The 22,393-nt window shown below is 37.3% G+C and overlaps 1 protein-coding gene across 1 annotated transcript in view; it reads right to left on the bottom strand.

Annotated features, from left to right (window-relative positions):
- Positions 1–2,710: 2,710 nt before the first annotated feature.
- The window catches only part of LOC106072698 (polypeptide N-acetylgalactosaminyltransferase 13-like), a 49,293-nt gene continuing 29,610 nt past the window's right edge, over positions 2,711–22,393 (bottom strand). The window contains exons 10-11 of the mRNA XM_056012347.1: positions 20,255–20,389; positions 2,711–3,662 (exon numbers count right to left, since the gene is read on the bottom strand). Of these exons, the coding sequence (XP_055868322.1) occupies positions 3,537–3,662; positions 20,255–20,389 (261 nt within the window). The 3' untranslated portion in view covers positions 2,711–3,536. The remainder of the gene's footprint in view (positions 3,663–20,254; positions 20,390–22,393) is intronic.

The following is a 22,393-nucleotide window of genomic DNA, read 5'->3' on the forward strand; positions in this document are numbered from 1 at the left end:
TATTTCTTTTTTTTTTTTATAGTGTTAGTTTTTTTTACCATTACATAATTTTTGTTTTCATTTAAATCTCACATTTTGTGCTATACTTGTACTATATTTACTTTACTATATTTACTTTACTATATTTACTTTACTATATTTACTTTACTATATTTACTTTACTATATTTACTTTACTATATTTACTTTACTATATTTACTTGTACTATATTTACTTTACTATATTCATTTCAAACGAAAATGACACTGCAACACGCATGTCCATGTAACAGTGATCACTTGAAGCTGGGAACCTGGATAAGCTAAAATCAATTGAAGCTTACAGGATTGGAAATATTTTAAAAGAAAATTATATCATAATCTGACACCGAATTTAAGGATCAGATAAATTGAGAGAAAGATTTAAATAAATATTTCAATAGTTGGAGCACGCGGACAGAAAGTGATATGAATTTTCCGGGAAGTCCAGGATTTACCTGTATAACCCAAATATTGCATAAGAGAAAAAGGTAAAGAATAAATTGCCATATGTTGAATACGAGGGTCCCCATATTTTAAATAGCTTAGGGTCTTATCAAGTCTAAACACGGCTTTATAACCGAATGTAGAATGTGCTCATTTACAAACAATTTATCTCGACTTTGCTCTCACCAGCTTCTCATTGAAATCTTTATAATACTAAAAACTACATAGTTGTTTTGATCTAGTAGGCTATATAGTCATTGATAAAATAAGTAGTATACAGTTTATTTCATATAATAATTAGTACACAGTACCGCCTTAATTTAGTCGACCACTTCACGTACCTGGACAGAGCAGTGTTCAACGATACGTCACTGTCTAGAGAAATGGACAACCGTCTCGCTAAGGCCAACAGCGCTTTTAGTCGTCTCCCCTTGAGAGACTGACGGAATAGAACTCTTCATTAGCCAACAACAAAAATATCACTGTTCCTAAAGCAGTGGCTCTCACCACACCTTGGCATAGCTCTCACCACACCTTGGCATAGCTCTCACCACACCTTGGCATAGCTCTCACCATACCTTGGCATAGCTCTCACCACACCTTGGCATAGCTCTCACCACACCTTGGCATAGCTCTCACCATACCTTGGCATAGCTCTCACCACACCTTGGCATAGCTCTCACCACACCTTGGCATAGCTCTGAGACCTGGGGGCTCTATAGAAAGCATCCAAGGCTCCTCGGACGCTTCGATCAAAGGTGTCTTCGCTCCATAATGGGCATACGCTGGCAAGATTACCTTGGTAATACCTAGATGTCGGTGGGCCATAATAGAAGCCCTACTTACAAATTGACCTCAGTGCATGTAGGATATCCCACACTGGGGACGACCGTATACCAAAAGCTATCTTTTTTGTGGCGAGCTTATCGGAGGACGGGGTAACAGATGTGGCCCCAAGAAGTTCAATTCATGCGACACTCATGCTCCATTTGGTAAATAGTATAGATTCTATTTGATATGGGAAATAATATAGATTCTATTTGATATGGGAAATAATATAGAGTTTATTTGATAGGGTAAATAATATAGAGTTTATTTGATAGGGTAAATAGTATACAGTTTATTTGATAGGGTAAATAGTGTACAGTTTATTTGATAGGGTAAATAGTGTACAGTTTATTTGATAGGGTAAATAGTGTACAGTTTATTTAATAGGGTAAATAGTGTACAGTTTATTTGATAGGGTAAATAGTATACAGTTTATTTGATAGGGTAAATAGTGTACAGTTTATTTAATAGGGTAAATAACATAGAGTTTATTTGATAGGGTAAATAACATAGAGTTTATAGGATACACTACGTTCAGTCAGATGTATGTCATATGGAACATAATCTATTTAATATACTAATACTACAAATGACTTAATGTGTGAGGGCTAACATATAAAGACATGATAAGTAGATGTGAAACGTGTAATGTGAACACACACAGACACAGAACTTGCCGAAGTTCATCAAGAACTAGAGAAGTCTAATGTTTCTTTGCAGGTCGTGTTGCTAAAGTCCACTACAATATCTAGATCTGTTGAAAGATCACTAGCATTTCTTTTGTCAAAGTATTCCATTAAGAACAAGTGACACAGTTGCAGCCATACATGTACAGAGTGACTTTTGACTAGTCTTGGAGAACACATTCTGACAGATTGTAGTCTAGCTGAACTTAGTTTTTAGTGATTCAAAACAAAAATATAATAAATTTCAATTACGTTTACTTCATTTATACTTAAGCTGTACAAGGGAGATAACTTTTTTTTAAAGTGAATTCAATGTCATTAAATTTGTTAACAAATTTTCTCCCCTTTTTATATTACTTTGAGCGCCCAAACCCCTTTCCTCAATTACAACTTCTCTACTGTAACTAGCAAGAAAAGACTAGCTTATTTACTATAAATATAAAGATATACAATAATAACAAAGGGAATAATTCCGAAAACGAACATGTAGACCTGTGGGGAATTGTGTTGGAATCTTTCTTTCTCTTCTTTCTTTCTCTCCTTCCATTTTTGCTGCTATACAGCTTCAACAGTTTCCTCTTTCTTCATATTTGTATTTTTTTCTATCACTCTCTCTATCATTCACTTCCCAACATTGTCTCTCTATATATATATTGTTACGAATCTCACTATCCACGCTCTCTGCAAACTGCACCATACACCACCAACTTAAAGAACTTGACAACTCAGGGCTCCAAAATAACGTAAAGGTTTAATGTCCATAAATAACAGCCAATACTGTACAATTGGCAGCACGTAGAACAGTACAAATAGCTCTCCGATAACAAATATCTTTCCGTTTATAGCCGTACCGACGTACCAACTCTAGCACTGGCTTCTCCGTCTCGTGCCAGGCTTGCACTGGGTTCAACAGTTCAGGACTGACTTCACACACTAGGCTCGTTGTGTCGGACTCGATCACAGACCTAGATCAAGACTCCGTTCGTCTCAACTGTACTTGATAGTAGTCCGCACTGAACCGTCGTAATGCTCCGTACAGAACCACACCGCTGAACTGTGCTGTAGTCGACCGTGTTCTGAACCCCTGTCGTGAACCTCCTTTCTGAACCTTGCTGTATTGAGCCCCTTTTCTCAACCGTCTTGACTGCGACACTTCCGCTCTTATATAGGGTCCCTACTGGCCTTCTCGAACCGGACAGAACGCCGCTCGACGTTTCTAGGTGGTCAGATGACTACAACTCTCGTGACGCCCCTGAGCTCTGTTCACGACGGCGATCCTTCCCGAACCGTCCTGTTGACACTCGACTCGGCTGACCGTCATAACTCGTCACGGTTGACCGCTCGTCTAGCGCTGGCCTGGGGCGATTTGCGTCGGCTGACTACACACACACCACTACCCCCATCTGTGCCACCACCAGGTTTATAACAATATATATATATATATATATATTTACATTCTCACTTTTGTCTTTTCTCTCTCTCTGATTTCTTTCTCTCTCTCTTTCCTTCCTCTCCCCTCCTCTTACTCTCTTTCAAAGCAAATTCAATGAGCTCAATGCTACAAGTGATAAGGATGAAAGGTCCACAGCTGTGTGGCCGCTCCTGGTCGACACGTTCTCATAACTGGCTCATTCGCCATGACGTCAATACACAGTTGACTGCGCTCATGGACAAGCTGATGTTCCTGAACACATAAAAAAGATTATTTAGGAATATAGCAATAATACATGCTATAAAAATAATGATTCAAACTATTGTTGAATACACAAAGCAAGTGAATAAGTTAACAGTTACAGTGGAGGACCTGCCACTGGAAGACCTGCCACTGGAAGACCTGCCACATCGTATATTTTTTTTTATCCCATAACGAGTCATAATTCTGGAACAGCTTGTGAATAACGCAGATAGAAATAATCAGTGCTTTTTTTTGTGACCGGTGTACCGGCACTTTTTTCAATAACGGGAAAAAATATTACTTTTCTTGTTTATTATTAATTTTTTGTAGTTAAAAGTTAGGCAATCCATCACTGAGTACCGGCACATTTTTTTTAAAAAAAAAAAAAGAAGAAAAAGCACTGGAAATAGTTGTAGTTGTTTTTTTAAAACAAACAATTAGATTAAGGAGTTTATCAAAACTTGACAGACATAAAACAGAGCCAAGAAGTACCCAATACAAGTTTTTTTTTTCAACAAGTGGGGGGAGGGATTATGTTAATGACTTCACAGAGTTATAGTCACTTATTAGCATTCCGAAATAGATTTGCACAATTACATTTTTGTTTGAAAATTAAAAAAAAACGTCTGTCAACTAGAAGATGCTCTTGTTGAAAGCAGTGAAGTATGTCTTGCCTATGTTCTTGTTGAAAGCAGTGAAGTATGTCTTGTCTATGCTCTTGTTGAAAGCAGTGAAGTAAGGCTTGTCTATGTTCTTGTTGAAAGCAGTGAAGCATGTCTTGTTTATGTTCTTGTTGAAAGCAGTGAAGTATGTCTTGTCTATGTTCTTGTTGAAATCAGTGAAGTATGTCTTGTTTATGTTCTTGTTGAAAGCAGTGAAGTATGTCTTGTCTATGTTCTTGTTGAAAGCAGTGAAGCATGTCTTGTTTATGTTCTTGTTGAAAGCAGTGAAGCATGTCTTGTCTATGCTCTTGTTGAAAGCAGTGAAGCATGTCTTGTTTATGTTCTTGTTGAAAACAGTGAAGCATGTCTTGCCTATGTTCTTGTTGAAAGCAGTGAAGCATGTCTTGTTTATGTTCTTGTTGAAAGCAGTGAAGCATGTCTTGTTTATGTTCTTGTTGAAAGCAGTGAAGCATGTCTTGCCTATGTTCTTGTTGAAAGCAGTGAAGCATGTCTTGTTTATGTTCTTGTTGAAAGCAGTGAAGCATGTCTTATTTATGTTCTTGTTGAAAGCAGTGAAGCATGTCTTGTCTATGTTCTTGTTGAAAGCAGTGAAGTATGTCTTGTTTATGTTCTTGTTGAAAGCAGTGAAGCATGTCTTGTCTATGTTCTTGTTGAAAGCAGTGAAGTATGTCTTGTTTATGTTCTTGTTGAAAGCAGTGAAGTATGTCTTGTCTATGCTCTTGTTGAAAGCAGTGAAGTATGTCTTGCCTATGTTCTTGTTGAAAGCAGTGAAGTATGTCTTGTTTATGTTCTTGTTGAAAGCAGTGAAGTATGTCTTGTCTATGCTCTTGTTGAAACAGTGAAGTATGTCTTGTTTATGTTCTTGTTGAAAGCAGTGAAGTATGTCTTGTCTATGCTCTTGTTGAAAGCAGTGAAGTATGTCTTGTCTATGCTCTTGTTGAAAGCAGTGAAGTATGTCTTGTCTATGCTCTTGTTGAAACAGTGAAGCATGTCTTGTCTATGCTCTTGTTGAAAGCAGTGAAGTATGTCTTGTCTATGCTCTTGTTGAAACAGTGAAGCATGTCTTGTCTATGCTCTTGTTGAAAGCAGTGAAGCATGTCTTGTCTATGCTCTTGTTGAAACAGTGAAGCATGTCTTGTCTATGCTCTTGTTGAAAGCAGTGAAGTATGTCTTGTCTATGCTCTTGTTGAAACAGTGAAGCATGTCTTGTCTATGCTCTTGTTGAAAGCAGTGAAGCATGTCTTGTCTATGCTCTTGTTGAAACAGTGAAGCATGTCTTGTCTATGCTCTTGTTGAAAGCAGTGAAGCATGTCTTGTCTATGCTCTTGTTGAAACAGTGAAGCATGTCTTGTCTATGCTCTTGTTGAAAGCAGTGAAGTATGTCTTGTCTATGCTCTTGTTGAAACAGTGAAGCATGTCTTGTTTATGTTCTTGTTGAAAGCAGTGAAGTATGTCTTGCCTATGTTCTTGTTGAAAGCAGTGAAGTATGTCTTGCCTATGTTCTTGTTGAAAGCAGTGAAGTATGTCTTGTTTATGTTCTTGTTGAAAGCAGTGAAGTATGTCTTGTCTATGTTCTTGTTGAAAGCAGTGAAGTATGTCTTGCCTATGTTCTTGTTGAAAGCAGTGAAGCATGTCTTGTTTATGTTCTTGTTGAAAGCAGTGAAGCATGTCTTGTCTATGCTCTTGTTAAAAGCAGTGAAGTATGTCTTGTTTATGTTCTTGTTGAAAGCAGTGAAGCATGTCTTGTCTATGTTCTTGTTGAAAGCAGTGAAGCATGTCTTGTTTATGTTCTTGTTGAAAGCAGTGAAGTATGTCTTGTTTATGTTCTTGTTGAAAGCAGTGAAGTATGTCTTGTATATGTTCTTGTTGAAAGCAGTGAAGTATGTCTTGTTTATGTTCTTGTTGAAAGCAGTGAAGTATGTCTTGTCTATGCTCTTGTTGAAAGCAGTGAAGTATGTCTTGTCTATGCTCTTGTTGAAAGCAGTGAAGTATGTCTTGTCTATGCTCTTGTTGAAAGCAGTGAAGTATGTCTTGTCTATGCTCTTGTTGAAAGCAGTGAAGTATGTCTTGCCTATGCTCTTGTTGAAAGCAGTGAAGTATGTCTTGTCTATGCTCTTGTTGAAAGCAGTGAAGTATGTCTTGCCTATGTTCTTGTTGAAAGCAGTGAAGTATGTCTTGTTTATGTTCTTGTTGAAAGCAGTGAAGTATGTCTTGTTTATGTTCTTGTTGAAAGCAGTGAAGTATGTCTTGTCTATGCTCTTGTTGAAAGCAGTGAAGTATGTCTTGTCTATGCTCTTGTTGAAAGCAGTGAAGTATGTCTTGTCTATGCTCTTGTTGAAAGCAGTGAAGTATGTCTTGTCTATGCTCTTGTTGAAACAGTGAAGTATGTCTTGTCTATGCTCTTGTTGAAAGCAGTGAAGTATGTCTTGTCTATGCTCTTGTTGAAAGCAGTGAAGTATGTCTTGTCTATGCTCTTGTTGAAACAGTGAAGTATGTCTTGTCTATGCTCTTGTTGAAAGCAGTGAAGTATGTCTTGTCTATGCTCTTGTTGAAACAGTGAAGCATGTCTTGTCTATGCTCTTGTTGAAAGCAGTGAAGTATGTCTTGTCTATGCTCTTGTTGAAAGCAGTGAAGCATGTCTTGTCTATGCTCTTGTTGAAACAGTGAAGCATGTCTTGTCTATGCTCTTGTTGAAAGCAGTGAAGCATGTCTTGTCTATGCTCTTGTTGAAACAGTGAAGCATGTCTTGTCTATGCTCTTGTTGAAAACAGTGAAGCATGTCTTGTTTATGTTCTTGTTGAAAGCAGTGAAGTATGTCTTGCCTATGTTCTTGTTGAAAGCAGTGAAGCATGTCTTGTTTATGTTCTTGTTGAAAGCAGTGAAGTATGTCTTGCCTATGTTCTTGTTGAAAGCAGTGAAGTATGTCTTGCCTATGTTCTTGTTGAAAGCAGTGAAGTATGTCTTGTTTATGTTCTTGTTGAAAGCAGTGAAGTATGTCTTGCCTATGTTCTTGTTGAAAGCAGTGAAGCATGTCTTGTTTGTGTTCTTGTTGAAAGCAGTGAAGTATGTCTTGTTTATGTTCTTGTTGAAAGCAGTGAAGTATGTCTTGTCTATGCTCTTGTTGAAAGCAGTGAAGTATGTCTTGTCTATGCTCTTGTTGAAACAGTGAAGCATGTCTTGTTTATGTTCTTGTTGAAAGCAGAAAAGTATGTCTTGCCTATGTTCTTGTTGAAAGCAGTGAAGTATGTCTTGTTTATGTTCTTGTTGAAACAGTGAAGCATGTCTTGTTTATGTTCTTGTTGAAAGCAGTGAAGTATGTCTTGCCTATGTTCTTGTTGAAAGCAGTGAAGTATGTCTTGTTTATGTTCTTGTTGAAAGCAGTGAAGTATGTCTTGCCTATGTTCTTGTTGAAAGCAGTGAAGTATGTCTTGTTTATGTTCTTGTTGAAAGCAGTGAAGTATGTCTTGTTTATGTTCTTGTTGAAAGCAGTGAAGTATGTCTTGCCTATGTTCTTGTTGAAAGCAGTGAAGTATGTCTTGTTTATGTTCTTCTTGAAAGCAGTGAAGTATGTCTTGTCTATGTTCTTGTTGAAAGCAGTGAAGCATGTCTTGTCTTTGTTCTTGTTGAAAGCAGTGAAGTATGTCTTGCCTATGTTCTTGTTGAAAGCAGTGAAGCATGTCTTGTTTATGTTCTTGTTGAAAGCAGTGAAGCATGTCTTGTTTATGTTCTTGTTGAAAGCAGTGAAGCATGTCTTGTCTATGTTCTTGTTGAAAGCAGTGAAGTATGTCTTGTCTATGCTCTTGTTGAAAGCAGTGAAGTATGTCTTGCCTATGTTCTTGTTGAAAGCAGTGAAGTATGTCTTGTTTATGTTCTTGTTGAAAGCAGTGAAGTATGTCTTGTTTATGTTCTTGTTGAAAGCAGTGAAGTATGTCTTGTTTATGTTCTTGTTGAAAGCAGTGAAGTATGTCTTGTCTATGCTCTTGTTGAAAGCAGTGAAGTATGTCTTGTCTATGCTCTTGTTGAAACAGTGAAGCATGTCTTGTCTATGCTCTTGTTGAAAGCAGTGAAGTATGTCTTGTCTATGCTCTTGTTGAAACAGTGAAGCATGTCTTGTCTATGCTCTTGTTGAAAGCAGTGAAGTATGTCTTGTCTATGCTCTTGTTGAAACAGTGAAGCATGTCTTGTCTATGCTCTTGTTGAAAGCAGTGAAGCATGTCTTGTCTATGCTCTTGTTGAAAGCAGTGAAGTATGTCTTGTCTATGCTCTTGTTGAAACAGTGAAGCATGTCTTGTTTATGTTCTTGTTGAAAGCAGTGAAGTATGTCTTGTTTATGTTCTTGTTGAAAGCAGTGAAGTATGTCTTGCCTATGTTCTTGTTGAAAGCAGTGAAGCATGTCTTGTTTATGTTCTTGTTGAAAGCAGTGAAGTATGTCTTGTCTATGCTCTTGTTGAAAGCAGTGAAGTATGTCTTGTCTATGCTCTTGTTGAAACAGTGAAGTATGTCTTGTTTATGTTCTTGTTGAAAGCAGTGAAGTATGTCTTGTCTATGCTCTTGTTGAAAGCAGTGAAGTATGTCTTGTCTATGCTCTTGTTGAAACAGTGAAGTATGTCTTGTCTATGCTCTTGTTGAAAGCAGTGAAGTATGTCTTGTCTATGCTCTTGTTGAAAGCAGTGAAGTATGTCTTGTCTATGCTCTTGTTGAAACAGTGAAGTATGTCTTGTTTATGTTCTTGTTGAAAGCAGTGAAGTATGTCTTGTCTATGCTCTTGTTGAAAGCAGTGAAGTATGTCTTGTCTATGCTCTTGTTGAAACAGTGAAGTATGTCTTGTTTATGTTCTTGTTGAAAGCAGTGAAGTATGTCTTGTTTATGTTCTTGTTGAAAGCAGTGAAGTATGTCTTGTCTATGCTCTTGTTGAAAGCAGTGAAGTATGTCTTGTCTATGCTCTTGTTGAAAGCAGTGAAGTATGTCTTGTCTATGCTCTTGTTGAAACAGTGAAGTATGTCTTGTTTATGTTCTTGTTGAAAGCAGTGAAGTATGTCTTGTCTATGCTCTTGTTGAAAGCAGTGAAGTATGTCTTGTCTATGCTCTTGTTGAAAGCAGTGAAGTATGTCTTGTCTATGCTCTTGTTGAAACAGTGAAGCATGTCTTGTCTATGCTCTTGTTGAAAGCAGTGAAGTATGTCTTGTCTATGCTCTTGTTGAAAGCAGTGAAGCATGTCTTGTCTATGCTCTTGTTGAAAGCAGTGAAGCATGTCTTGTCTATGCTCTTGTTGAAACAGTGAAGCATGTCTTGTCTATGCTCTTGTTGAAAGCAGTGAAGTATGTCTTGTCTATGCTCTTGTTGAAACAGTGAAGCATGTCTTGTCTATGCTCTTGTTGAAAGCAGTGAAGCATGTCTTGTCTATGCTCTTGTTGAAACAGTGAAGCATGTCTTGTCTATGCTCTTGTTGAAAGCAGTGAAGCATGTCTTGTCTATGCTCTTGTTGAAACAGTGAAGCATGTCTTGTCTATGCACTTGTTGAAAGCAGTGAAGTATGTCTTGTCTATGCTCTTGTTGAAACAGTGAAGCATGTCTTGTTTATGTTCTTGTTGAAAGCAGTGAAGTATGTCTTGCCTATGTTCTTGTTGAAAGCAGTGAAGTATGTCTTGCCTATGTTCTTGTTGAAAGCAGTGAAGTATGTCTTGTTTATGTTCTTGTTGAAAGCAGTGAAGTATGTCTTGTCTATGTTCTTGTTGAAAGCAGTGAAGTATGTCTTGCCTATGTTCTTGTTGAAAGCAGTGAAGCATGTCTTGTTTATGTTCTTGTTGAAAGCAGTGAAGTATGTCTTGTTTATGTTCTTGTTGAAAGCAGTGAAGCATGTCTTGTCTATGTTCTTGTTGAAAGCAGTGAAGCATGTCTTGTTTATGTTCTTGTTGAAAGCAGTGAAGTATGTCTTGTTTATGTTCTTGTTGAAAGCAGTGAAGTATGTCTTGTCTATGTTCTTGTTGAAAGCAGTGAAGTATGTCTTGTTTATGTTCTTGTTGAAAGCAGTGAAGTATGTCTTGTCTATGCTCTTGTTGAAAGCAGTGAAGTATGTCTTGTCTATGCTCTTGTTGAAAGCAGTGAAGTATGTCTTGTCTATGCTCTTGTTGAAAGCAGTGAAGTATGTCTTGCCTATGCTCTTGTTGAAAGCAGTGAAGTATGTCTTGTCTATGCTCTTGTTGAAAGCAGTGAAGTATGTCTTGCCTATGTTCTTGTTGAAAGCAGTGAAGTATGTCTTGTTTATGTTCTTGTTGAAAGCAGTGAAGTATGTCTTGTTTATGTTCTTGTTGAAAGCAGTGAAGTATGTCTTGTTTATGTTCTTGTTGAAAGCAGTGAAGTATGTCTTGCCTATGTTCTTGTTGAAAGCAGTGAAGCATGTCTTGTTTGTGTTCTTGTTGAAAGCAGTGAAGTATGTCTTGTTTATGTTCTTGTTGAAAGCAGTGAAGTATGTCTTGTCTATGCTCTTGTTGAAAGCAGTGAAGTATGTCTTGTCTATGCTCTTGTTGAAACAGTGAAGCATGTCTTGTTTATGTTCTTGTTGAAAGCAGTGAAGTATGTCTTGCCTATGTTCTTGTTGAAAGCAGTGAAGTATGTCTTGCCTATGTTCTTGTTGAAAGCAGTGAAGTATGTCTTGTTTATGTTCTTCTTGAAAGCAGTGAAGTATGTCTTGTCTATGTTCTTGTTGAAAGCAGTGAAGCATGTCTTGTCTATGTTCTTGTTGAAAGCAGTGAAGTATGTCTTGCCTATGTTCTTGTTGAAAGCAGTGAAGCATGTCTTGTTTATGTTCTTGTTGAAAGCAGTGAAGCATGTCTTGTTTATGTTCTTGTTGAAAGCAGTGAAGCATGTCTTGTCTATGTTCTTGTTGAAAGCAGTGAAGTATGTCTTGTTTATGTTCTTGTTGAAAGCAGTGAAGCATGTCTTGTCTATGTTCTTGTTGAAAGCAGTGAAGTATGTCTTGTTTATGTTCTTGTTGAAAGCAGTGAAGTATGTCTTGTCTATGCTCTTGTTGAAAGCAGTGAAGTATGTCTTGCCTATGTTCTTGTTGAAAGCAGTGAAGTATGTCTTGTTTATGTTCTTGTTGAAAGCAGTGAAGTATGTCTTGTTTATGTTCTTGTTGAAAGCAGTGAAGTATGTCTTGTTTATGTTCTTGTTGAAAGCAGTGAAGTATGTCTTGTCTATGCTCTTGTTGAAAGCAGTGAAGTATGTCTTGTCTATGCTCTTGTTGAAACAGTGAAGCATGTCTTGTCTATGCTCTTGTTGAAAGCAGTGAAGTATGTCTTGTCTATGCTCTTGTTGAAACAGTGAAGCATGTCTTGTCTATGCTCTTGTTGAAAGCAGTGAAGTATGTCTTGTCTATGCTCTTGTTGAAACAGTGAAGCATGTCTTGTCTATGCTCTTGTTGAAAGCAGTGAAGTATGTCTTGTCTATGCTCTTGTTGAAACAGTGAAGCATGTCTTGTTTATGTTCTTGTTGAAAGCAGTGAAGTATGTCTTGTTTATGTTCTTGTTGAAAGCAGTGAAGTATGTCTTGCCTATGTTCTTGTTGAAAGCAGTGAAGCATGTCTTGTTTATGTTCTTGTTGAAAGCAGTGAAGTATGTCTTGTTTATGTTCTTGTTGAAAGCAGTGAAGTATGTCTTACCTATGTTCTTGTTGAAAGCAGTGAAGCATGTCTTGTTTATGTTCTTGTTGAAAGCAGTGAAGTATGTCTTGTTTATGTTCTTGTTGAAAGCAGTGAAGTATGTCTTGTTTATGTTCTTGTTGAAAGCAGTGAAGTATGTCTTGTCTATGTTCTTGTTGAAAGCAGTGAAGCATGTCTTGTTTATGTTCTTGTTGAAAGCAGTGAAGTATGTCTTGTTTATGTTCTTGTTGAAAGCAGTGAAGTATGTCTTGTCTATGCTCTTGTTAAAAGCAGTGAAGCATGTCTTGTTTATGTTCTTGTTGAAAGCAGTGAAGCATGTCTTGTTTATGTTCTTGTTGAAAGCAGTGAAGTATGTCTTGTTTATGTTCTTATTGAAAGCAGTGAAGCATGTCTTGTTTATGTTCTTGTTGAAAGCAGTGAAGTAAGTCTTGTATATGCTCTTGTTGAAAGCAGTGAAGCATGTCTTGTCTATGCTCTTGTTGAAAGCAGTGAAGCATGTCTTGCCTATGTTCTTGTTAAAAGCAGTGAAGCATGTCTTGACTATGTTCTTGTTGAAAGCAGTGAAGTATGTCTTGCCTATGTTCTTGTTGAAAGCAGTGAAGCATGTCTTGCCTATGTTCTTGTTGAAAGCAGTGAAGCATGTCTTGTCTATGCTCTTGTTGAAAGCAGTGAAGTATGTCTTGTCTATGCTCTTGTTGAAAGCAGTGAAGTATGTCTTGTCTATGCTTTTGTTGAAAGCAGTGAAGCATGTCTTGTCTATGCTCTTGTTGAAAGCAGTGAAGTATGTCTTGCCTATGTTCTTGTTGAAAGCAGTGAAGTATGTCTTGCCTATGTTCTTATTGAAAGCAGTGAAGCATGTCTTGCCTATGTTCTTGTTAAAAGCAGTGAAGCATGTCTTGACTATGTTCTTGTTGAAAGCAGTGAAGTATGTCTTGTCTATGCTCTTGTTGAAAGCAGTGAAGCATGTCTTGTCTATGCTCTTGTTGAAAGCAGTGAAGTATGTCTTGTCTATGCTCTTGTTGAAACAGTGAAGCATGTCTTGTCTATGCTCTTGTTGAAAGCAGTGAAGTATGTCTTGTCTATGCTCTTGTTGAAACAGTGAAGCATGTCTTGTCTATGCTCTTGTTGAAAGCAGTGAAGCATGTCTTGTCTATGCTCTTGTTGAAAGCAGTGAAGTATGTCTTGTCTATGCTCTTGTTGAAACAGTGAAGCATGTCTTGTTTATGTTCTTGTTGAAAGCAGTGAAGTATGTCTTGTTTATGTTCTTGTTGAAAGCAGTGAAGTATGTCTTGCCTATGTTCTTGTTGAAAGCAGTGAAGCATGTCTTGTTTATGTTCTTGTTGAAAGCAGTGAAGTATGTCTTGTCTATGCTCTTGTTGAAAGCAGTGAAGTATGTCTTGTCTATGCTCTTGTTGAAACAGTGAAGTATGTCTTGTTTATGTTCTTGTTGAAAGCAGTGAAGTATGTCTTGTCTATGCTCTTGTTGAAAGCAGTGAAGTATGTCTTGTCTATGCTCTTGTTGAAACAGTGAAGTATGTCTTGTCTATGCTCTTGTTGAAAGCAGTGAAGTATGTCTTGTCTATGCTCTTGTTGAAAGCAGTGAAGTATGTCTTGTCTATGCTCTTGTTGAAACAGTGAAGTATGTCTTGTTTATGTTCTTGTTGAAAGCAGTGAAGTATGTCTTGTCTATGCTCTTGTTGAAAGCAGTGAAGTATGTCTTGTCTATGCTCTTGTTGAAACAGTGAAGTATGTCTTGTTTATGTTCTTGTTGAAAGCAGTGAAGTATGTCTTGTTTATGTTCTTGTTGAAAGCAGTGAAGTATGTCTTGTCTATGCTCTTGTTGAAAGCAGTGAAGTATGTCTTGTCTATGCTCTTGTTGAAAGCAGTGAAGTATGTCTTGTCTATGCTCTTGTTGAAACAGTGAAGTATGTCTTGTTTATGTTCTTGTTGAAAGCAGTGAAGTATGTCTTGTCTATGCTCTTGTTGAAAGCAGTGAAGTATGTCTTGTCTATGCTCTTGTTGAAAGCAGTGAAGTATGTCTTGTCTATGCTCTTGTTGAAACAGTGAAGCATGTCTTGTCTATGCTCTTGTTGAAAGCAGTGAAGTATGTCTTGTCTATGCTCTTGTTGAAAGCAGTGAAGCATGTCTTGTCTATGCTCTTGTTGAAAGCAGTGAAGCATGTCTTGTCTATGCTCTTGTTGAAACAGTGAAGCATGTCTTGTCTATGCTCTTGTTGAAAGCAGTGAAGTATGTCTTGTCTATGCTCTTGTTGAAACAGTGAAGCATGTCTTGTCTATGCTCTTGTTGAAAGCAGTGAAGCATGTCTTGTCTATGCTCTTGTTGAAACAGTGAAGCATGTCTTGTCTATGCTCTTGTTGAAAGCAGTGAAGCATGTCTTGTCTATGCTCTTGTTGAAACAGTGAAGCATGTCTTGTCTATGCACTTGTTGAAAGCAGTGAAGTATGTCTTGTCTATGCTCTTGTTGAAACAGTGAAGCATGTCTTGTTTATGTTCTTGTTGAAAGCAGTGAAGTATGTCTTGCCTATGTTCTTGTTGAAAGCAGTGAAGTATGTCTTGCCTATGTTCTTGTTGAAAGCAGTGAAGTATGTCTTGTTTATGTTCTTGTTGAAAGCAGTGAAGTATGTCTTGTCTATGTTCTTGTTGAAAGCAGTGAAGTATGTCTTGCCTATGTTCTTGTTGAAAGCAGTGAAGCATGTCTTGTTTATGTTCTTGTTGAAAGCAGTGAAGTATGTCTTGTTTATGTTCTTGTTGAAAGCAGTGAAGCATGTCTTGTCTATGTTCTTGTTGAAAGCAGTGAAGCATGTCTTGTTTATGTTCTTGTTGAAAGCAGTGAAGTATGTCTTGTTTATGTTCTTGTTGAAAGCAGTGAAGTATGTCTTGTCTATGTTCTTGTTGAAAGCAGTGAAGTATGTCTTGTTTATGTTCTTGTTGAAAGCAGTGAAGTATGTCTTGTCTATGCTCTTGTTGAAAGCAGTGAAGTATGTCTTGTCTATGCTCTTGTTGAAAGCAGTGAAGTATGTCTTGTCTATGCTCTTGTTGAAAGCAGTGAAGTATGTCTTGCCTATGCTCTTGTTGAAAGCAGTGAAGTATGTCTTGTCTATGCTCTTGTTGAAAGCAGTGAAGTATGTCTTGCCTATGTTCTTGTTGAAAGCAGTGAAGTATGTCTTGTTTATGTTCTTGTTGAAAGCAGTGAAGTATGTCTTGTTTATGTTCTTGTTGAAAGCAGTGAAGTATGTCTTGTTTATGTTCTTGTTGAAAGCAGTGAAGTATGTCTTGCCTATGTTCTTGTTGAAAGCAGTGAAGCATGTCTTGTTTGTGTTCTTGTTGAAAGCAGTGAAGTATGTCTTGTTTATGTTCTTGTTGAAAGCAGTGAAGTATGTCTTGTCTATGCTCTTGTTGAAAGCAGTGAAGTATGTCTTGTCTATGCTCTTGTTGAAACAGTGAAGCATGTCTTGTTTATGTTCTTGTTGAAAGCAGTGAAGTATGTCTTGCCTATGTTCTTGTTGAAAGCAGTGAAGTATGTCTTGCCTATGTTCTTGTTGAAAGCAGTGAAGTATGTCTTGTTTATGTTCTTCTTGAAAGCAGTGAAGTATGTCTTGTCTATGTTCTTGTTGAAAGCAGTGAAGCATGTCTTGTCTATGTTCTTGTTGAAAGCAGTGAAGTATGTCTTGCCTATGTTCTTGTTGAAAGCAGTGAAGCATGTCTTGTTTATGTTCTTGTTGAAAGCAGTGAAGCATGTCTTGTTTATGTTCTTGTTGAAAGCAGTGAAGCATGTCTTGTCTATGTTCTTGTTGAAAGCAGTGAAGTATGTCTTGTTTATGTTCTTGTTGAAAGCAGTGAAGCATGTCTTGTCTATGTTCTTGTTGAAAGCAGTGAAGTATGTCTTGTTTATGTTCTTGTTGAAAGCAGTGAAGTATGTCTTGTCTATGCTCTTGTTGAAAGCAGTGAAGTATGTCTTGCCTATGTTCTTGTTGAAAGCAGTGAAGTATGTCTTGTTTATGTTCTTGTTGAAAGCAGTGAAGTATGTCTTGTTTATGTTCTTGTTGAAAGCAGTGAAGTATGTCTTGTTTATGTTCTTGTTGAAAGCAGTGAAGTATGTCTTGTCTATGCTCTTGTTGAAAGCAGTGAAGTATGTCTTGTCTATGCTCTTGTTGAAACAGTGAAGCATGTCTTGTCTATGCTCTTGTTGAAAGCAGTGAAGTATGTCTTGTCTATGCTCTTGTTGAAACAGTGAAGCATGTCTTGTCTATGCTCTTGTTGAAAGCAGTGAAGTATGTCTTGTCTATGCTCTTGTTGAAACAGTGAAGCATGTCTTGTCTATGCTCTTGTTGAAAGCAGTGAAGTATGTCTTGTCTATGCTCTTGTTGAAACAGTGAAGCATGTCTTGTTTATGTTCTTGTTGAAAGCAGTGAAGTATGTCTTGTTTATGTTCTTGTTGAAAGCAGTGAAGTATGTCTTGCCTATGTTCTTGTTGAAAGCAGTGAAGCATGTCTTGTTTATGTTCTTGTTGAAAGCAGTGAAGTATGTCTTGTTTATGTTCTTGTTGAAAGCAGTGAAGTATGTCTTGCCTATGTTCTTGTTGAAAGCAGTGAAGCATGTCTTGTTTATGTTCTTGTTGAAAGCAGTGAAGTATGTCTTGTTTATGTTCTTGTTGAAAGCAGTGAAGTATGTCTTGTTTATGTTCTTGTTGAAAGCAGTGAAGTATGTCTTGTCTATGTTCTTGTTGAAAGCAGTGAAGCATGTCTTGTTTATGTTCTTGTTGAAAGCAGTGAAGTATGTCTTGTTTATGTTCTTGTTGAAAGCAGTGAAGTATGTCTTGTCTATGCTCTTGTTAAAAGCAGTGAAGCATGTCTTGTTTATGTTCTTGTTGAAAGCAGTGAAGCATGTCTTGTTTATGTTCTTGTTGAAAGCAGTGAAGTATGTCTTGTTTATGTTCTTATTGAAAGCAGTGAAGCATGTCTTGTTTATGTTCTTGTTGAAAGCAGTGAAGTAAGTCTTGTATATGCTCTTGTTGAAAGCAGTGAAGCATGTCTTGTCTATGCTCTTGTTGAAAGCAGTGAAGTATGTCTTGCCTATGTTCTTGTTAAAAGCAGTGAAGCATGTCTTGACTATGTTCTTGTTGAAAGCAGTGAAGTATGTCTTGTCTATGCTCTTGTTGAAAGCAGTGAAGTATGTCTTGTCTATGTTCTTGTTGAAAGCAGTGAAGTATGTCTTGTCTATGCTCTTGTTAAAAGCAGTGAAGCATGTCTTGACTATGTTCTTGTTGAAAGCAGTGAAGCATGTCTTGTCTATGCTCTTGTTGAAAGCAGTGAAGTATGTCTTGTCTATGCTCTTGTTAAAACAGTGAAGTATGTCTTGTCTATGCTCTTGTTGAAAGCAGTGAAGCATGTCTTGTCTATGCTCTTGTTGAAAGCAGTGAAGTAAGTCTTGTCTATGCTCTTGTTGAAAGCAGTGAAGTATGTCTTGTCTATGCTCTTGTTAAAAGCAGTGAAGCATGTCTTGTCTATGCTCTTGTTGAAAGCAGTGAAGCATGTCTTGTCTATGCTCTTGTTGAAAGCAGTGAAGCATGTCTTGTCTATGCTCTTGTTGAAAGCAGTGAAGCATGTCTTGTCTATGCTCTTGTTGAAAGCAGTGAAGCATGTGTTGTCTATGCTCGATTTTAAGTTTATGTCTCTAGTCGTATATGACGATGCTCATCTGGTATAAAACTAAATTGGACTAAGGGTGCTCAAACATTAAACAATTTAAGAAGCTCAGACGGCTTCTTAGAAACTTTAAAGAGGGTCAAGGACACGTTATCTTTATTTATGCACTGATGATATTCATGCCTATAGGTAAGCTGGTTTGTCTATCGGCGCACACAACGGTAGAACGAATGCACCCTCAGTGATTTTCGTAATTAAGTTTTATAATACGTGCCCTTCTTAACAAAAAAAAAAGAATGTCAAGCATTAAAAAAATCTCTAGGTCTGGGCATTTGCTGTACTAAAGATATCAATTAAACTCAATATCAACTAAAATCTATTGAATTAATAAAAAATTTAAAGCTGGAGAGTTGTAAAGATTCAACATGAGAGCAATGTGCCGTACTGCGAAGCACTTCAGGGTTTAACTGATAAGCGGCTCCCGAAGATGCTATTATAGAAGCCAAATCTTTTACAGACCCCAAGTGGTCTACGAAGACTTCCAAGTGGTCTACGAAAGTGAAAAATAAATAAATTGAGATGTCTACGATAATGGATTTTATTTAAGCAGGTCGTGACTTTTATGTTCACATCCCATTAATGTAATTATTTCCTACACCAATATATGATTTGTACCTTAGTTAACCCTTTCAATATTTATTCTGCTATTCAAATGAAAAATTGTATTTAATTTAATACTTATTTAAATAGCCTAACTTTATCTACATAAAACTAAAATGTTTAACAAACAGAAACGAAGATTGTAAAACGTTTTGATTATTTTAAATTGGGGTTCATCCATCCTTGTCAAACAATTGGTTGCCTTAGTGACTTTTTAGGACGATTTGAAACTTATTACGCTGGAGAATCATTTGAGACGATGGCACCCAGATAAAAATACTAAGGTTGTAGGCCTAATAACGTTTGAACGTTCAGAGCCACAAAATCTCTCTTGAACATCATATAGAGAATGTGGAAAACACTTAAGATAAAAAACATTGATTTTACCAGCTGTTGAAGTCGTTTTTTAAACTATTTTTTGTACACAAACATACATCTGGTATTATGAAACGAATTTCGTTTTAAGCAACAATACAGTGTAAGGAAACAACAGTGATATGAGTTTCTAATATTAAAAGCTTCTTATGTAATTCTTTGCAAACGACATATACAATTTGGGATCAGCAGCGTCGTGGGCTCTGACAGGGTGTGCAGCAAAGTGCCTTAAGGTTGTCAGCTACCATGGGCGCCCGCAGGGATTCTGAGTTGTCAAATTCTAACCATTCTTTTTCGCCCCATCAAATTGATTAAAATTTAAGTAGCAACTGAACAAGTTGTGTTTCCACTGGTCACTGATATACAGATGTAAAGATAAGTTAATTTTTAAGTAGACTAGCCTAGGCTTATCAGAAATTGATGGCCAACCATGTACGTGCACCCCTAAGAATTTTGAGTAGCCAATTTTGAGCCATTTTTTTACACCTTGAAATGAATTAACTTCTACTAAGTAGCCATCTAACAACTAGTGCTTCCACTGTAGTGCAGTTGTGAGGATAAGATTTTATTGTAATCAATTTCAATATGCAAATGAACCTCATTCACCAACCGTAAACAAACAACATTTAACCACGTGATAATATTGATAAAACAACGAACAAAAAGTCACGTGATAGCCATTGTGTATTGTGTAATTTGTATAGAAGAGATAGAGGACCACATGGTTAAATATTGTTTGTTTACGATTGGTGAATGAGGTCCATTAAACGTTGTGCACTTTATCATGGGCTTGTAATTCTGTGCACGATAAATGGAATTAAATATTCTAAGCACTCTAGTCATGACGATTTGTTTTCATTTGCACATATTTAGTGATTATTATATTTAGGACAGAATATATTTGCCAACTGTCTTTCAAGGCTATAAATGTGAAATGTTTCTTGAACAAGAATAAAGAGTGCAGTCCCTTGGATCAACGGTGTTAGCACGTGATAAAAACAGCAGGTGGAACGCGTCCACCAGTTTTCGATAGAAGAGATTGAAGAAAGTTCTTCGCCTGCGTAAAAACGTTGATTTGTATCGACGGTGCACTGGCAGCAGCAAGAAAAAAAAATGATACTTAAGGGAAATGAATTAATTAAGTAATATTTAATGTTTCAAGGACTACTTCATAGAACAAGACATTTCTAAATGAAACATAATACCCATAGCAACGGATCATGAACCAGCAAAAAAAAACAACAACAATTCCAGCGTGTTTGGTGATTTAATTTATTTGTAGCCTATTGTTATTTTAATTAGTTTAAATTTGGATTTTGTCAATAAAAAATATATATCTCTATAACTTTAATTACTTTTTCATTCTTCGACTCCCTGTTTAAAAATGGAGTTGAATTTGCAATACGTTAAGCAGGGGGTCTACCGAAACCAGAAAACATAGCAAGGGGTCTACGACACAAAAAAAGTTTGGAAACCACTGATATAGAGTAAAGCAATGTCTTTTGCAGACGCAGGAAGCCAACGGAAAAACGAACATGTCAAAGAACCATAACTTACACTGGTGTAAATCCACTGATCGCGTGATCCAATAATGCAGTCCTCCATCTTGACTCTGCTGCCCACTTTGGCTTCTTGGCAGACGACACAACTTAGACTAGTTTGAAGAAGATTGTCTTGAGTCAGAGCAAAAGCCTGAACAAAGCAAACGAAATTACCAGAAAGTACATGAAAGTACAGAGATATATATTGTGAATGACCTCTGTTGTATGACTCTATTTCAAACTATCTTAATTCTGACATCGTCATTGGAAAAGTTTTCAAAGAGCAGCAAGTGTCATGACACAATATTAATGAATAATAATCGATATACCAGCCTGAAAAAAGGAAACTAGTTTGAAATGGGAGGATTATCTTCCTTTGTTTTACCAAGCTAACCGTGCAGGAATCGCCATAAGTGTAACGACTCTTGAGGAGGAACGAGGCATGGATTATCGACAGGGACGTGGAAGCTCTCTTTCAACTCCGCACTGCGCAATGGAAAAGCTCTCGCATTCCCTTAGACACTTCCATAGGAGTCTTGTTTTGCTATTCATTTAGCCTAATCCATGGGCGTAGCCAGGGGGGGGGGGGTTGGGGGTTCAAACCCCCTCACCAATCCCCAAAATGAAATCCCCCCTTGAGGGGGTGGGGGGATTGGAATTTAGTGACTGATTTCTTGCTTTGATTTTGTTTCTTAATGTAAGATTTTAATACTAAACCATCACTTGCCCCAGCGCAGCCAAAGGGGTTTAGAGTTTAAAGCCCACTACCATGGGGTTTTGCAGTTAAATCTCCCTCTCCTATAATACAAAACAAAAAAATAATAATGCAAACGACAATCCCCATATTACAAGAGCAAAGCTGTGGAATTAGAATTTAAACCCCCCTCCGAAATTAACGATAAAACCCCCTCTTCAATATAAGACTATAAATTCATCACTCAGGAGATTCTATGAATGTTGCCAAGAAGGTTTTTTGTGTTTAAAGCCCCCCCCCCCCTCCAGCAGGGTTTGCAGCTCAAATGTAACTCTTCAATATAAAAAAAGCAAATGACGCACACAAAATTCTTTGAGCGTAGCCAAAGGGGTTTTGAGTTTAAATCCCCCTTCAGCGAGTTTGTTTCTAAAAAATACCTCTTTAATACAAAAAAAAATAAATAAATGCGCACTAAAAATGCTGCGACCGTAGCCAAAGGGGTTTTGAGTTTAAACACCCCTTCCCCTTTCAGTGGCGTTTAATGCAAAAAAATACCTCTTCAATATAAAAAAAAGAAATTTCACACTAAAAATTCTATGAGCATAGCCAAGCCAAGGGGAGTTTTGAGTAAGAGTTCACCTCCTCCAGAGAGCTTTCTTAAAAGTTTAAAACCCCTCCAGGTTGTTTTGAGTTTAAAATCCCCCTACAGAGAATTTTAAGGTTGGAAACCTCTCTCTTCAATATTATTCTAAAGCAAACTACAGTCACATAATTCTATGAGCGTAGCTAAGGGGGTTTTGAATTTGTTAAAAAAAAATCCAGATATTTTTAGTTTAAAATCCCCCAACAGATGATTTTGAAGATAAAACTTTCCTTTTTGATATAAAATCTAAATCTACAGTCACCTAATTCCAAGAGCGTAGACGAGAGGTTACACATTTCTATCAGTGGCTGGGCTTCATTAATAATGTGTTGTGAATAGTCATCTGCCGAACTTGAAAAAATGTGGCTCAACAAAAACGGCTAAGAAAGATTTTAGGAGACAGTTATAGAGAACGGGTCTCAATCAAGGAAATCCTATGCCGAACTGGGAGTCGACCCCTTAGTAAGGTTGTGACAGAGCGTCACATGAGGTTTGCGGGATATGTTCTCCAAAAAAGGAATTACGCATAAAAGTTGCGATGACAAGGATGTCATTACGAGGAAAGCCGGAAAGCGCAAACAGCGACATCCTAGTACAACTTGGCGCCACAATTTCATGGAGTTCCTCAGAGCACGTAGGAAGAGGCTTCAGACATTGCCAGTGACAGATTTTTGTGGAAGCGCGGGAGGATCTTAGTAAGTAAGAATAGCAGATTAGGTTTTTGAAATAAAACTTTTTAAAAGAAGGATAATGCACTGTAGATACCTCAGAATATGCATACCGGAAATAGTGCCCCAGGAAGAGCCTATTCTAGGATA

This window comes from Biomphalaria glabrata, chromosome 1, assembly GCF_947242115.1.
Source record: "Biomphalaria glabrata chromosome 1, xgBioGlab47.1, whole genome shotgun sequence".
Taxonomy (NCBI): domain Eukaryota; kingdom Metazoa; phylum Mollusca; class Gastropoda; family Planorbidae; genus Biomphalaria; species Biomphalaria glabrata.